Source organism: Eptatretus burgeri, chromosome 18, assembly GCF_056783735.1.
Source record: "Eptatretus burgeri isolate ZD-2024b chromosome 18, Ebu_testis_v1, whole genome shotgun sequence".
Taxonomy (NCBI): domain Eukaryota; kingdom Metazoa; phylum Chordata; class Myxini; order Myxiniformes; family Myxinidae; genus Eptatretus; species Eptatretus burgeri.
The window spans coordinates 14,560,001-14,577,988 of NC_140978.1; the positions used below are offsets into that span (position 1 = coordinate 14,560,001).

At 44.0% G+C, this 17,988-nt stretch overlaps 1 protein-coding gene across 4 annotated transcripts in view; it reads right to left on the minus strand.

Moving 5' to 3' along the window:
* The window catches only part of LOC147008638 (protocadherin-9-like), a 252,420-nt gene that overhangs the window by 86,774 nt on the left and 147,658 nt on the right, over positions 1 to 17,988 (minus strand). The window contains exon 4 of one of the 4 annotated variants that reach the window (XM_085864059.1): positions 1,818 to 2,595. The exons of the other annotated variants lie outside the window; for them this stretch is intronic. Within the exon in view, the coding sequence (XP_085720185.1) occupies positions 2,582 to 2,595 (14 nt within the window). The 3' untranslated portion in view covers positions 1,818 to 2,581. Of the gene's footprint in view, positions 1 to 1,817; positions 2,596 to 17,988 lie in introns of those variants that run through there. 4 annotated transcript variants of the gene reach the window in all.

Here is a 17,988-nt window from a genome sequence, read left to right on the forward strand (position 1 = left end):
TCGGTCATATATCCGTGCATCTAAGGTGATCATGTATCACATTCCTTCTCTTTTTGTCCCGTTTTCTCTCTTCCATTCACACTCATTCTTTATCATCAATTTCCATTTTAATTCTCAAGATTACTTTTCAATTATAATTAAACATCTTTTATCCAAATTAATGCAGCATTATACAACACTCCCAAATTTCTGTTCCATATGGCTTCTCCTTCCTGGATCACTTGGAGAACTGTGTCACATGCCCCATGGTGCGTGTCCACATTGTACAGCTTTTCTTCATATTTTCATTTACCCTTCCCTCCATCCTGTTCAAAATCTATGCATTCATTTTACTGAACTTGGTATCCACCATAGAAACCCATTATTCAGAAAGTGCAGGCTCAAGGTAATTAACTACTAATATCTTATGACTTCAAGTATTTCTTATTCTCAAACAGCATAATCTCTGATCATCAGTTTGGATTCCACCCTCGTCATTCAACTTTGGACATGCTGCTGTTTCTCACTCAACAAGGGAAAGAAGCTATGAATCCTAAACATGAGGTCAGGGTTGTCTCACTTGATATATCGAAGCCATTCAATGCTGCCTAACATCCTGCATTTCTTTCCAAGATGTCTGTCTATGGAATTTAAGGACATTCAATTTCTGCCTTGCTGACTTCCTTTGCTCATTCAGTCAATGCATAGCCGTCAATGGAATCCTGTGATTTCCTCTCCCAGTAAAGCCTGGAGTTACACAAGACACCGTTTCTGGCCCAGTCTTGCTCCTTGTTTTTGATGCCTTGGATTACCCTCATTTCCTCTTCCCTTACGATTCCACTTTATGCCCAACTGTACTCCATCCAACATGATGGCAACTGCTTCCATAACTACTGATATTATTTGGATCAGATGCTGATTTTGCAAATGTAGCATGTTATTCTATGTGGGCATAAACCATACTCACACACAATCTTTCTGAAAGGATGGTCTCAAAAACACATGAACATAATTCCACAGTCAAGCACTGCAAGAAATTCAGTCGAGCTGCTTGGCCTCACCAACAGTTGCAACCTCTCCTGGACAGACCATGCATCAAAGTTAACCCCAAAAGCCTGCCACATACGAGGCATGCACCACTGCATGAATTCCTTCGTTGGTAAATCTGATTATTTTTTAATGACAATCATTTGTTTGTCATGGCCTGGAAGAACATTGCTCCCACTTCCGGGCGAGACCACGCAGGAATGGAGGAGGTTCCTACCCTCAGCTCCTCGCTAGGTACCACGCCTGGCTCACTTCCATCATCCTTGTGGCCTCCGCACTGTGCCATGTCATGCACATCAGCCATCTTGTGCATGAATTCTTTCCCACTCGTGCCAAAACAATTCAATTTTTTAAATTAATATTTAATTCACAATGGGATCCCCTGCACTTTCCTGACACCTATTAACTCTAAATTTGGAAGTCCTATGGGTCTAAAGGTCTCACTTCTGACTCAATTGTTATGGGTTATGGGATTTGAACTCAGGTCCCAAACGTCACTCCCAACTACGAGTGTTACAGGTGAACAAGTGATGTCAGCGGCTCTTGGTCCTAGTCCCAGCCCTTCAAGTCAAAGCCTTTAAGCTATCTTAGTTGATTTTGGAAACTTGAACTTAAGAATGTGCACAAGGAGTAGAGTTAGAGACCACCACACTGGCAACTCAGGGAGCTTGTGACTAAAACACTTTTTTCCAAACTTGTGTGTAAACATCACGCGTTTGCTATTTTAAATGCAGTTTTTACAACACAACCCCATGGAAAAATGTCACAAAGTCAAACACAATGAAAGGCAATCAATTTACTTCCATCAAGGGACAAGATTCACTGAAGGCAAAACGATACAGGAAGAAAATCAGGTAGGTATGACGATTACTTAATTAGTTAATAAGTAATGACACAGGCCACACAAGCGATACGAAAGGCCGAAACATCACACACATGTACCCTCTATCTAAACCAGGGTGAGGAAAGGGAAGAAAAGCAAAAAAAAGCAACATTTGCAGGGAATTCAAATAAAAGGGAAGATAAGGAAGGGAATGAGGTTCACGCCAGTGCGTAAGACGGTTTCATCCACTCGGGTGTGAGCGGCACTGGACGTGAAAAAAAAGAAAAAGGGCCCAGTCATCTCGCTCTGCAATTTCTTTCTTCCTCAGAAGATGCTCTTTTCCTTTCCTCACCTCCTTCATGCCCACAGCATTCCTTCACAGGGTTCACCAGGGTCGAATACCCCACACAACAGCATGTTGAGGCTGTTTACACCACGAAGCAAAGATTGTTTTCCACAGCCGAGAAGTAGACGCCCTGTTCTTCTCTTTCTTCTCTTTTTCATCCAGAGGGCAAAAGGGTCGAGTCCTTCACACAGTCGTGGTTGTGCACACCACCATCAGTGAAAATTCCGCAAGGAGTCAAGGGAGTGGATAGTTGGAAGAAACGCTTGGCAAATGGAAAAGGAAAAAAACAACAACACAAAAAGGTCCTATTTCTGATCCAACAGCTGACCTGGCATTTATTATGTAATATACCTGAAACGTCACGAATCGTCATCCATGCTTTGCGCCTATTGCCACCTCCCTGCATTCCCACAAATGTAACAATATGCATTGTTACATTACAAAACAATGTGCATCCCCTAAAAACATTATATGTGCAAATATTCCAAATCATAATGGAAGAGGTTCAAGCAGTTACGGAAATAAAGCTGCTGGTTTAACACTTGCTATTCTTGGAGCATTCTCAGTGCAGGCAGTATTTTAGAAATGTCGACTATTTTCTCGTTATCGAGGACGTGACTTGAAAAAAAAATTGCCAGTGTTGTCAATCAATTGTGTAAATGAGAATGAAAGATCGATGTAGATTAAAGTTGTCATCAAAATTAAAGATAATATTACAATGTAGACTTGGAAAACAGGCATAACATTACTACAAACATACCATGAAAAAAAAATTGGTACAAAGGCATAAAAAAACTCTTTATACCACCTATTTGTTGTGTAAATGTAGATTTGTTTAATTACAGGATATTACTTAGATTTTTGATCCTGGAGATCTCAATCTGCACCCCAAGGCATGCATGCTACTCAATCAGAAAGTAGTTTCAGCCAGCTTCACAACTTCCTCATTTTCAAAAGGAGTGCTCGGACTTATTTTTTACTGCTTCACGCCTTCACCTTTTACATATTTTGAGATATTATTGCACAAATGTTATGATGTAAAGCCTTACAAATGATTTGAATTGCATTGCTGATTGATATGTAACAGGCAATATATTTACCTCCACCACCGAAGGTGGACGGAGGTTATGTATTCAGTATTCACTGTTTGTCTGATTCTGAACAGGTTATTTCAAAAAGTTATGGACTGATTCAGACAAAACTTGATGGATAGATTGAGTGTGTGTTGAGGACAAATTGATTCGATTTTGGTGAAGATCTAGATCTGGATGCTAGAATTTTAAAAGTGATTATTCACCATTGAGAGATAGGGCAAAAATCGATATATATATATATATATATATATATATATATATATATATATATATATATATATATATATATATATATATATATATATATATATATATATATATATATATATATATATAGCATGATATCTCAAAAAGTTGTGGATGGGTGAGGACAAAACTTGGTGGAGGAGTTGGGTAGATGAGAAGAACAAGACAATTAGATGTTGGTTCAGGTCCAGATACAGATGTGGCCTATCAGTGGGATACAAGACTAAACTGTTCAGACTGGCGGATGTATGTGCTCTACAGAGTGCCATTCAGTTTGGTGGATGTATTTGTACGTAATTTATCATTAGAGCTTATGTCATCGTATTTTCAAACAACTTATATTTTGAGAATATGGAGAACACTGATTAATCAAATTTACTTTTTTTTGCTGTTATTTTTGTCAAGTTTAGTTTGAGTACAAAGCAGATGTGGACGGGCTTTGCATTTTTGGATGTTGTCTAGTCGTTAAAGCATTTCTTATTCAAGATTTCCCACTTCTCCCAATCTCTTCCGTACTTGCCTCAATCTCATAAAACCTCATCACAATTTGTAGCTCTGCCACACTTCCAGGCAGATAAAATTATTTACAATTTCACAACAGTGCTCAACGTTTGAGTTTGAGGCTTTGGACAATGAAGAAACATTTGTATGGGAATTCATAATGAGACCTGGAATACAATTACCTGCTCACACAAAGGAACCCATCTTTCTTGCAGGTATTGCTAAGACCTCAGTGCAAATTAAAACAGAGAGCATGCATTAAGGGAAGTGCGCTGCAATTTTGAATACTGCGCACAATAGGTGCCATTTAAAAGGAGAGCACGCTAATCAGCATCCACTAGGTAGTCAGAAGACAAGTTGCCCAGCTGGAGATGGGCAGGCAACTAATATTGCAATCCTTATCTCAGGGCTTCTATTGCTTTGCTTACATCCTGCTGCACTGTAACAAAAGAGGAAATATTTTAGCCTCACATACCCTGTTGGTTGGGAAGTAGCCAATTGCTTATTGATCTTGGTTTGTGCTCCAAAAATATTTTGCAATAACCTTGGGGAGGATAGGGGGACTCATATATTTATAATTAATGTAATTACGGACAGAAACAATTGAGAGAAATAATGTGAGGGATAAAGAAGACAGTCTTGCGAGTGAAAAGTTGTGGTGGGGGTTGCAGTCACCATCGTACTCCGATGTATCTACTCTCTACTTGACTCAGTGTTCTTCTCACCTGAAAAGGTAAAGAAGGTTCTGTCTCGCCTTGACGCTGCTTCGGTATAGGGCGGAGATGGCATAAGTGCCCAAGTTCTCAAATCCTGCTTTATTTATTGTTACTTCCTCTCTATCTGCTCCATTCAATCTGTATTTCTTCTTTGACCACCTCCCCTCTTCATGGAAGTCAGCAAGCATCCCTCTCGTCTACGAGAAGAGTGCAAAAACTCACCCAAAAACTATAAGCGGGTGAGATAACTTCCAAATACAAACAAAGTCATGGAATTCATCATTCCTTCTGATGTCAAGTATCTCCTGTTCTCAAGCAGCCTGGTCTTTGACCATAATCTTAGATTCTGTCCTGGTCACTCAACTATGGACAGGATTCAGCTCCCCTATCAGCAACAGATGGGTGCCCTCCACCACATTAAAGAGGTTAAGACCATCTCCTTGGACATATTTCAGACATTCAACACAGTCTGGCATTTTACTTGTGAAAGTCTCTTTGTGTGCCACAGAAGGCCGCCTTCATTCCACGATTTCTCACTTCCTCCACTCACTCAATGTGTGCAAAGATGGATCCATCAGGCGGAACCTGAACAGGACTCGGGTGTCAGCCGCTACTCCACAACCCTAAAACCCATCCAGGTGTGGCCAAGTGGGCATTAATGAAAACTTTCTGCAAGAATTAAATTCTCCCTCAACAGATATAATACAAAAGAGAGAAATACAACATAAAAGAGATGAAAGAGAAGAAAATGCAAGAATTAGAATGAACAAAGATAATTGTGAAAATAAAAATTAGAAAGAAGTGGGTAGGCAACAAAAGCAAAGATGGCGGGAATAACCCAGGCAGAAAGATTTCAGCAGTTTCGCTCCAGGCTCAAACACAGCAACATGTACCAGCTACCGAAGGACCGTCAGCAGGGAAGCACTGTCCACAGAGCATCAGGATATGGTACAAACATAATCAAACGGAAGACCAAGAATAGTTTGACAAGACAGTCACACAGACATCACAATCATGACACTGGTAGACAATCATTGATTCATACCTCAGCTAACATCCCTACCAATATCCATGAACCCCTCAATCCCAAATCCTTCTTGGCACATATCTAACTCATATTTATGTCTTTCCTGTTTCTGCTACCACTACTTTTCCAGCGAGACTACTCGATTTCTTTACTACTCTCTAAGTGAAAGACACTGGCCTTACTACCATCCTAAATCTCCTCTTATTTACTCTCAGGGTGTGGTCCCTGGCTCTCTGACTGTCTATTCAACTGAAAAAAATCTCTCCTGCACTTATTTTGTCTTACCATTTATTACTTTAAAATCTATATCAGATCCCCTCAATGACATGATTATGTTTCAGAAAGACAAGCTTATACATACCTTTTGCACATACACATGCATGCCCACGTATATGCCCTTTGGTTAACTTTTACCGAGGGAGTCCAAGGAAGACGAGTGCGCACATTTCTAAAGTCGATCCTTTTATGTGTTAATTGAACGTTTAAGTGGTTTTAGCATCAACATAACTGCTCATGTTGCATAAATATTCTCAGTCAATACAAGCCTCAAATTAGATGCTCATCAAAGGTCATCGGTAGAAGTCGACGTGTACGTATACATTTGTATATGTAGGTTTTCCAGCAATTCGTTTGACAGAATAGTGTACATGTGAAATAAACTTGATTAATGATCCATAAGGCAAAACAAACTCGAAGCAGAGACGATGGGGAGCGAGAAAGAATATCGGCCTTTTATGTATGTCAATCAAGAAAGGCAAAGCTCAGCACAGAATTGGCTACGTGATCATCTGTCAAAGGCATTTCCCCCTTTATGCAGGTGTGCAGCAAAATTGCCCACTGGAACGAACGTTTTGAAACGATTTTACGATTATGTGATCTATTTGGTCTTCATACAGGGGTTCTTAAATATATACTGAATAAACACAATGGCCAAAGCTGTGCCTGACACATAAAGCTGAGATGTAAACAAACAGAGCTGAGGATGTCTAGAGATTTTAGTTCAATGATGCAAAAACAAAAAAGATATTTATAATGGTTGAAACCCAGGTGTGTATATACAAGGCCTATAGATCTAAATTTCAGTTCAACCAACCAGAACAACAGTAGATAAGCAGGCTACCGGTTCAACAAATATGCAATATGATGGAATGAGTACCATACGTACCAATTTTATTGACCAGTCATCAGAAAACCAATCACAATGGACTCTCACTAATTTGAATTCGACAAATAAAAATGTGGCAATGTAGACCATGCTCACCAAATCTAATACTGCCACAATTTGAACATGCCTGTTATTTGTTAAGTTTCTGCAATCACATCAGCTAGATAGCGCAAGACGAGTAATCCATTCATGGACCTTTATTGTTGTGAGCCAACTCGGGGATTCCAATAACTCATGGCGACAATGAAGAGATTATGAAATTTAACACAATAATAAAAAAGAAGATTTGTTCATATGCAAATCATTATGTCGATTGATCGACTCTATGAAGATATAGATCAAACTGTTATTGAGAATGGCGATTGATAGACATCCCCAAGCGACAAGGTAGATATACAGTAGGCTACATCGTTAATGGAGGATATCCACGATGCAAGTGAGAAACAACTACTTCCTGTCCATTGACCCAGCTTCACAGAATCAGTTTATGAATTTTCAGTCAATCCAAATTTTGTAGCCTGGAGCTGTATGGAATCTCCTCAATGAAAGACAGAATAAAAATAGAAGTCATATTGAATAAATACAAAAGGGATAGCTCAAAAAAGATAATAAATAAAGAATCACTTTTTGTATCCCACTGATGGGCTGGATCTGCATTTGGATATTAACCAAAATCTAATCAGCTTGCTCTTGTCACCGACCCAACTTAACGAACAAGTTTTGTCATTACTTGTCCACAACTTTTTGAAATATCATGCTACATATCGTTTTTGGGGTTATCTCTCAATAGTGAAGAATCACTTTAAAAAAAACATAGAGTTTCCGGATCTAGATAGGGATCCTCACCAAAGTCTAATCAATTTGGCCTTGTTACACACCACACCTGTCCATGCAGTTTCATCTGAATCCATCATTTAACTATAGATGCACTCAGTGGAGCACATAACTCTGCCGCCACGCAATGCTTGATCCCCAAAAACATATCTGGCCCAATACATTTTTGAAATATCATGCTATATATCGTTTTTAGCCCTATTTCTTAATGTTGAAGAATCACTTTAAGAATGAAATAATTCTCGTAACCAGATCCAGACTTGGATCTCCACCAAAATCAAAACAATTTGTCCTTGTCACACACCCAACGTGTCCACCAAGTTTCATCTGAATCCGTCAACAACTTTTTGAGATATCCTACTTAAAAACACAAACAAACAGATAAACAAACAGAGAGAAAGGGGTGAAAACTTCACTTCCTTCACCTTTGGTAGCAGAGGTAAAAATTAAAAATAATTATTGGTCCAGATCGGGATCAAGGTCTTCACCACAATCTCATCAATTTGTCCTTGTCACACACCCAATCTGTCCACCAAGGTTTGTCTGAATCTGTCCATACATTTTCGACATATCCTGCTAACAGACAGACATACAGCGCGCAATGAATACATAACCTACGTTCACCTTCGGCGTCAGATGTAATCATTCAGCACTCCGAAATATGCACAGAGAACTTCAGTACTGCTGAAGGAATCTGCATCTGAATCGAGCCAAGGTTGGCTTGAAGTAGGATTTCCTTCTTTTTCTGGTTTCCATGCCATTATGGCAGTGAATATTCTTTCTCCAAACATTTAGCGAAAAGCAACGTGGCTTCGCTCGAAACTGTTTGAAAAAATACATACACCATGAACAAGGTATGGGACCACCCTGGAAATTCAGTACAGGGAACAGCAATTTTGGTTATAAGCAAGAAGCTTTACATGAGCAAGTAAAACTTCAAAAAGTGAACAAAGTTTATCGCCTCCAAATGGAAGTCAAGTTTCGCCCCCTACCACACCTACCTCAGGTTGTGGCAAGCAGGATGAAGTTGTGAAAAGCTTGTACATTTGAATGTTCATGAGATAAAGCGAATTACACAGTGCTTTTAAAGTGATGTCAGGTGATTTAAAGTGATGTTTGGACATGTGGCTTTTTTTCCTGACGCTGATCCTGCTCACGAGATACTCTCAGCGAGGGAGTCTCGTGAGTGGAAGAGGCCAATGGGCCGACCACGTGCCTCGTGGTTACAGCAGGTTGACCAGCATCTCAAGGAGATGGGGATGGGCCTGGCATCTGCCTGGCGGAAGGCCAGACGGAGGCCCCTGGAGTACCGGCGGAAAGTGGACGCAGCGACGCGCTGTTCTGGCACATGCTCCCATACCTGACCTGATCTTTAAAGTGATGATGAAGGTCATGTCAGGTATGGGAGCATGCACCAGAGCAGCGCGTCCCTGCATGCACTTTCCACTGGTACTCCAGGGGCCTCCATCTGGCCTCCCCCCAGGCAGATGCCTGGCCCATCCCCATTTCCTTGAAATGCCGATCAACCTGTTGCAACTATGAGGCATGTGGTCGGCCCATTGGCCTCCTCCACTCACGAGACTCCATCGCTGAGAGAATCTGGTGAGCAGGATCAGCGTCAGGAAAAAAAGCCACATGTCCATACAGCCATAGCTGACGCTCACAGAATATGCAGGTAACAAATCTCATTTGAGTCTCTCTCAGCAACCACTCGTTGGACACAAAATCCGACCAGCGATAGTCAAGGATTCTCCGAAGAGACCTGGTACCAAAGGAATTAAGTCTCCATCTCAGATCCCTGGTCTGAGTCCAAGTCTCACATACATATAGCAAGACTGGAAGCACCAAGGACCTGAAGACTCAGCCTTTTGTCCTCGCGCACAAGTACAAGCAGCGCCACACCCCATGATCCAGTGAATCCATGACTCTCCAGGCCCAACCCAGATGTCTGTTGATCTCTGACTCACTGCCAGCAAAGACATAAATATCACTGCCAAGGTAAGTGAATCTCTCCACGACCCCAACATCCTCACCACAAACCGGCACAGACAGGACAGCAGCATCAAAGATGTCATTGAAAGCCTGGATCTTAGTTTTGACCCAGGAAACCCGTAATCCCAGTGGCTCCGACTCCTCATTCAGCAACGCGAGGGCCCCCAAAAGGATATCAAAAGTCTCCGCAAAGAGGACTGCATTATCTGCGAAATCAAGGTCAGAGATCTTGACATTGCCAAATGATGCACCGCCGCTTGATTTTTCCGACCTCCTCCCCAGAATCCAGGCGATACAAGTGGTGAAAAGTGTGGGGACCAGCACACACCCCTGTCGAACTCCAGTAACAAATGTAAATAAGTTAGAGATGGCACCACCACATCTCACAGCACTCTCAGTTCCAGAGTAGAGTTCAGACATCAGATCGATGAGTTTTGGTAGCACCCCACGAAGACCAAGAATCCTCCAGAGGGCATCGCGATCCACTCAATCAAACGCTTTACTGAGAACAACATAGGCTGCAAGCAGCCCCTGCCGAAACTCTCATCTGCCTTCAGTGAGGGTCCCAAGAGCAAGGATATGGTCAATTGTTGACCTCTTTGGTGTAAAGCCTGACTGCTGCTGGTCTGGACGTTGGTGCTCAAGCAGATGGTGGCAAACCCAAAGGAGAATTATCCGAGCAAAGACCTTGCCCAGAACTGAGAGCAGCATCACCCCTCGGTAGTTGTTGCAGTCTTGGCAATCACCCTTACCTTTTCAGAGAGTAAAAAGGTCCCTCTTCAGGTCAGTTGGGATGATGCCGAAGTTCTCGGTAGAGCACAGATCTGCATGCAATGACATGAGTGCAGCATTTCCACCAGCCTTGAGAAGTTCAGCATGGATGCCACAGATCCCTGGAGCTTTACCCCGTTTCAAATGGTTCACCGCAGTCTGCGTTTCCACAAACGAAGGTGGACGACAGTTGATTGGAGGGTCAGTAACAGCGAATGTAACACCCCTGATGTCCAACTCAACAGGTGGTGGATCAGCCTGGTACAACCGCTCAAAGTAACCGGCCCAGCGGGACTTCACTTCGGACTCCTCTGCCAAGAGCCTACCACTCTCTGTTCTAACTGCAGTACACCGAGGGATAGAATGGATGAATGCAATGTGAGAATTCGCCTGTAAGCAGGACGAGAATCACTTGACCACAGGTGATGCTCTACCTTCTCACAGATTCCTCCAGATAGGCCTCATTGTCCACCCTTAGCGTACATACAGATTTACGCCTCAGCTCCCTGAACAGCTCAGCTCTGCCATTCAGCCTGGCCCTTTGACTCTGGTCAATGGTATTCAGTGTCCCTTGAGAGACAAAATTCTTCTTCGCCCTATGGTGAATTCCAAGACATCCACCGGCATCATCAAGGATGGTGGTCTTGAAGGCACTCCACAAATCTTCAAGATCTCCCAAATCACCCAGACCCCCCACATCTCCACTCAGCTTGTGCGCAAACTCCTCAGCTACCCCCTCATCCTTGAGCTTGCCAACATCCAGCCGAGGCTGGAATGATACCATTCTCCTGGATTGAAGGTGCAACTTAAGAGTTGCTACAACAAGCCGGTCGTCAGTATTGAGGAACTGAGCACTCCGGTAGACCCTGGAGTTCTGGATCATCCTCCAGCGACCATCAACGAGCACATGGTCAATCTCCTTTGCCACACTGCCAGTGTTGGAATACCAAGTCCAGCGATGAGCTTCTGGGTGCCGAAACCATGAACCGGCCACCCAAAGTCCATGACTTCTTGCAAAGTCAAGGAACTTCGTGCTATTCAGGTTCACAGTTCCAGACCAATGGGGACCAACACATGTCTCATAACCATCCCTATAAGTTCCAGTCGATGCAGTGAAATCCCCCAAGACTAGAATTGTATCTCAACTGGGGCACTGCTCAACCACAGACTCCAGCGTGGAATAGAATGCGTCCTTCACGGTGAGATCACTCGCCTCATTTGGAGCATCACCAGAGACCAGGGAAATGACATCCAAGGAGTGACGAATCCTTACTCATAATATGCTCATTGTCCGGTGTTACCTCAATTATCATTGGAGTCAGCTTATTGGACACAGCTGCAGCAATTCCTTGGGAATGGTAACCATCAGAGCCACCAGACCAGTAGTTGGTGTAACCACCTGCCATGATGTTGCCGCAATCCGGTCTCCGAACCTCAGAGAGTGCTGCGATACTGACGTCTAAATGCTTGAGCTCAAATGATAACAGAGACAGGTGATCATCCTCTCTTCGGGATCGGACAGTCCAGCCACCCACCCGAAGGGTTAACCCAAGGAGCCCACCATCTCGTGGACGACACCTCAGCACCACTCCGACACACTCTCCCGCAATCGGACCCGGGAATGTTACCTCTTGTTTTCCCTCCTATCATCAAAGATTGGGGGTCCCGAAGGCTTTGCCACAATCCCAACATCCGGGTGAGCTGTTCTGCGAAGGGAAGCGACACAGAAGGTACTTCATCCGAGTGGTTTTTGATGAAGATGATGAAGAAGGACCCAAAAGGTACAGAAAAGCACGATCACGTGTGTTGACGTCATCTGTGAAGTGAGGGCCGTGTTGCTTATCATGCTCCTGGTTGGAGGTCCACGGCGTCCTGATAAATCATTTTTTTTCACATCAATTACTCATTGTTGCCATTACCAGCACAGTGTGGTGGAATACATCATCACTGTTAAATGGTGTGATGTTACCTGGCGCCACATTTAAATATGTGTGCCTGTTTCTCAATGTATACTTGGTACCATAAGGTCATCTTCACGAGATGTACACTGCATCTGATGCAGCTCGAACGTCTGTCCATGTTCATACCCCATCTCGTGGTGTTTAACAACAAGGTGTGTTTTGATTTTATGATAAAGCACAATTAGAAGCCTGGTCCTGTTTTTGCGCAGTCTCTTCCATGTTTGCAACATGCTCTGCAATTGATCTGAACACCCACTACCTTGTGTTAATTAAATTATTAGGTCGGGATCACAGGAATTTTTGCTGTACATTTGATTGCACATTTGATATATTTTATCATCTATCGTGATGGTATCCTATCTGTAAAAATGGCAGGCCATCTCGTACATACATACTTTGGAGTGGGTGGAATTGGAGGCTGTGGGAGGGGTGGGGGTGGAGACTTAATATAACATATTTTTGATACAGAGAGCAATCATATATGAGACACATCTATATTTTTGTATTATATGAGACCCGAATGTATTTCCACGACTGGGGATTAAAATAACACTGGCATATTGTACACAGCTCCTTCCCAATTCCATATCTAGGCAAGGCAAGATGTCATCGACGGGCACCGAAGTAAGGGAGTACTCAGTTTTTACTCTGTTTGTTTGTTTGTCCGGGTGATATCTCGGCCATTCTTTGAGCGAGGAAGCTGAAATTTGGTGACAAAAGTGAAGATGTGCTTTGGGAAAAACAGTATTTTTTTATTTTTTTGATTAACCAATGTGCCTGGTGTTGGCTTCATGGTTAGGGTGGCTTCATGGCTCAGGATCCTAGGGTCCTGGATTCAAATCCTGCTGTCCATTAGATTAATACCAGGTGGGGTAGACTAAGCCTGTCATCCTTCTGAGTTTGGCAAAATGAGTATGTACCAGCTTGCTGGGATGACTGAGCCATTCAAATATCCTGTGTTGGAGTGGTGACCTCTCCAGGATTGTGCCCAATGGCCCAGGAGACTGCTTCAGCATCACTCATGCTCTGTACAGATTGTGGTCCTGATGGATTGATTAATCAATTGATATTTACTTAATTATTATCAATTTATTTATTACTTATTTATTTTCTTTCTCATCTGGGCAATATCTCAGGCACCTTTTGAGTGAGGAAGCCGATATTTGGAAATGACAGTGAACCGGTGATTTGGCTATAAAGAGTATTTTTGATTTATTCATTAATCAATTAAGCAATTAATTATTCATTTTTCGATGAATTACTTAATTTTCAAAAAGTTACAGATTCAGATGAAACAGTTGTGGTTTTGGTATGCTATTAGCGAATTGGTTAAGAAATTAATTATTTTACAATTACTATTTATTTATTTTAATGATGCAATTAATCAATTATTTATTATACACTGCTCCCTCCCAATTCCGTTGGGAGTTTGCACCCTCCCAAAAAACCCAATTCCACCTGAGGCACCCGGCAATGTCACGCGCTGGAGGATGTTATTTATTTATTTGGCATGGGGGTGGTGTACTTTGAATGTACCTCCACTCTTATTTACAATTATTTAAAAACAATTCAACAAAATAAATAATCGTTCAATATCTTATATGTAAAGCTCAGTTCTTGTCTGTCACAAACAGCACCCATTCTCCAGACCACGCTTTCCCCTCTCTCCCCAGTGTCACAAACACTGCCCATTCTACAGGCCACGCTTTCCCCTCTCTCCCCAGTGTCACAAACACTGCCCATTCTCCAGGCCACGCTTTCCCCTCTCTCCCCAGTGTCACAAACACTGCCCATTCTACAGGCCACGCTTTCCCCTCTCTCCCCAGTGTCACAAACACTGCCCATTCTCCAGGCCACGCTTTCCTCTCTCTCCCCAGTGTCACAAACACTGCCCATTCTTCAGGCCACACTTTCCCCTCTCTCCCCAGTGTCACAAACACTGCCCATTCTTCAGGCCACGCTTTCCCCTCTCTCCCCAGTGTCACAAACACTTCCCATTCTCCAGGCCACGCTTTCCCCTCTCTCGCCAGTGTCACAAACACCACCCATTCTCCAGGCCACGCTTTCCCTCTCTCCCCAGTGTCACAAACACCACCCATTCTACAGGCCACGCTTTTCACTCTCTCCCCAGTGTCACAAACACTGCCTATTCTACAGGCCACGCTTTCCCCTCTCTCTTCAGTGTCACAAACACTGCCCATTCTACAGGCCACGCTTTCCCCTCTCTCCCCAGTGTCACAAACACCACCCATTCTTCAGGCCACGCTTTTCCCTCTCTCCCCAGTGTCACAAACACTGCCCATTCTTCAGGTCACACTTTCCCTCTCTCCCCAGTGTCACAAACACCACCCATTCTACAGGCCACGCTTTTCACTCTCTCCCCAGTGTCACAAACACTGCCTATTCTACAGGCCACGCTTTCCCCTCTCTCTTCAGTGTCACAAACACTGCCCATTCTTCAGGCCACGCTTTCCCCTCTCTCCCCAGTGTCACAAACACTGCCCATTCTACAGGCCACGCTTTCCCCTCTCTCCCCAGTGTCACAAACACCACCCATTCTTCAGGCCACGCTTTTCCCTCTCTCCCCAGTGTCACAAACACTGCCCATTCTTCAGGTCACACTTTCCCTCTCTCCCCAGTGTCACAAACACCACCCATTCTACAGGCCACGCTTTTCACTCTCTCCCCAGTGTCACAAACACCACCCATTCTAAAGGCCACGCTTTCCCCTCTCTCCCCAGTGTCACAAACACTGCGCATTCTACAGGCCACACTTTCCCTGTCTCCCAAATGTCACAAACACTGCCCATTCTACAGGCCACGCTTTTCACTCTCTCCCCAGTGTCACAAACACCACCCATTCTAAAGGCCACGCTTTCCCCTCTCTCCCCAGTGTCACAAACACTGCGCATTCTACAGGCCACACTTTCCCTGTCTCCCAAATGTCACAAACACTGCCCATTCTCCAGGCCACGCTTTCCCCTCTCTCCCCAGTGTCACAAACACTGCCCATTCTCCAGGCCATGCTTTCCCCTCTCTGCCCAGTGTCACAAACACTGCCCATTCTTCAGGCCACACTTTCCCCTCTCTCCCCAGTGTCACAAACACTGCCCATTCTTCAGGCCACACTTTCCCCTCTCTCCCCAGTGTCACAAACACTGCGCATTCTACAGGCCACGCTTTCCCCTCTCTCCCCAGTGTCACAAACACCACCCATTCTAAAGGCCACGCTTTCCCCTCTCTCCCCAGTGTCACAAACACTGCGCATTCTACAGGCCACACTTTCCCTGTCTCCCAAATGTCACAAACACTGCCCATTCTCCAGGCCACGCTTTCCCCTCTCTCCCCAGTGTCACAAACACCACCCATTCTTCAGGCCACGCTTTCCCCTCTCTCCCCAGTGTCACAAACACTGCCCATTCTACAGGCCACGCTTGCCCCCCTCTCCCCAGTGTCACAAACACTGCCCATTCTACAGGCGACGCTTTCCCCTCTCTCCCCAGTGTCACAAACACCACCCATTCTCCAGGCCACGCTTTCCCCCCTCTCCCCAGTGTCACAAACACTGCCCATTCTACAGGCCACGCTTTCCCCTCTCTCCCCAGTGTCACAAACACTGCCCATTCTACAGGCCACGCTTTCCCCTCTCTCCCCAGTGTCACAAACACCACCCATTCTACAGGCCACGCTTTCCCCTCTCTCCCCAGTGTCACAAACACTGCGCATTCTACAGGCCATGCTTTCACCTCTCTCTCCAGTGTCACAAACACTGCCCATTCTTCAGGCCACACTTTCCCCTCTCTCCCCAGTGTCACAAACACCACCCATTCTTCAGGCCACGCTTTTCCCTCTCTCCCCAGTGTCACAAACACTGCCCATTCTACAGGCCATGCTTTCACCTCTCTCTCCAGTGTCACAAACACTGCCCATTCTTCAGGCCACGCTTTCCCCTCTCTCCCTAATGTCACAAACACTGCCCATTCTTCAGGCCACGCTTTCCCCTCTCTCCCCAGTGTCACAAACACCACCCATTCTTCAGGCCACGCTTTTCCCTCTCTCCCCAGTGTCACAAACACTGCCCATTCTACAGGCCACGCCTTTCGCTCATGCAGGCCAGAAACATGCCGCACAAAGCCATGATATGATTTTTTTGTCCCCCTCTAATTGATAATTCCCGAGCAACCGGCAGCAGCGATACTGAAATGAGGGTCAAATTGCAATGTCAATGACGTCATCCACAGCACCTTATTTAACTACTCCTTGGTCACTGGGCTAATCTCAAGCAAACTTTGTGGGATGATCAAACATTTAGTTTCAGTGAAGATTGAACATACTCTACTTAAAATTCCTCTTCTGTGTCAACCGGAAGAGTGGGTAACCCACTAGTATCAGACAAAAGGTAAAATCATGGTGAAAAAATAAAAATAAAATCTGCAGTCTGTTTTTGCTTTCTCCCCACCCATGCAACTGAAATGGTCATGATCAAGACCACAAGTATTTGAAGAAAAGCCAAAACCTACTAGGTGTAATTTCATCCCTGTGCTTTTTGAAAAAAATAGAGGGTGGGTGAGGGGGGGGTATTGCAATCTGATCCGTCTGCCTGTCCATCTATCCGCCCGTCTGTCACGCTATCTCCTCCTAAACGGTTGTACAGAACTTTACCAAACTTGGGAGTTTTTATCAACATGTGGTGAGAAGATATGAGAGCAGCATCACATTTCAAAGCATTAATAATTTCATGAAGCTTCATATACAATCTACATTGGGGGACGCATTAAATAGGCAACAAATTTTTGGATTTGAACCTAAGATAATGCTAAGGGTGGGGACTGGGGATTACAGAGGTCACTCAAAATTTGATATCGGGTCATTCCTGGTGTAACTTTTTGCTATCTTGCAACGTTGCTGAAGGTGGGAAGTGTGGGGATTTGCGATGGCACAGCACTTTCGCTCTAATCCCTCATTACAAAAAAAATATGGATACAATGATAAAAAAACACATGAATCATTGTACAATTCGTGAAGCCAAAAGAAGAGGTGAGTGGATCACCTTGACTGTGCCATGTTACCCCAGGCGATGCCCACCCACCGAAACGCAGTTTAGGCTGCAACATTTTGTATTTTTGCACAAGTAAGTACGTATGCAAAGGCTTGTAAAATTGCAGGTCAAAATGCTACATAATGTACTGTAAATGCAATTATGGGCTTTGTGTTTAAAATAAAGTCTCTCACATGGTTGTGTGAATTGACAGAATTAGAACATTACTTGTTACCTCTGCCACTGAAAGTGAAGGAGGTTATGTTTTCACCTCTTTCTGTTGGGTAGTCACTAGACTACCGTTATTATCAGGTTTTCCGTCTGTCTGTATGTATGTAATGGACAGCTCTGGAGGCCAGAGGAGTCAACCGATTTTGATGAAACTTGACTGGTAGGTTCAGACCAGGATCCAGTTGTATGCTTTTGAGCACCGTCGCTATGGACGCCA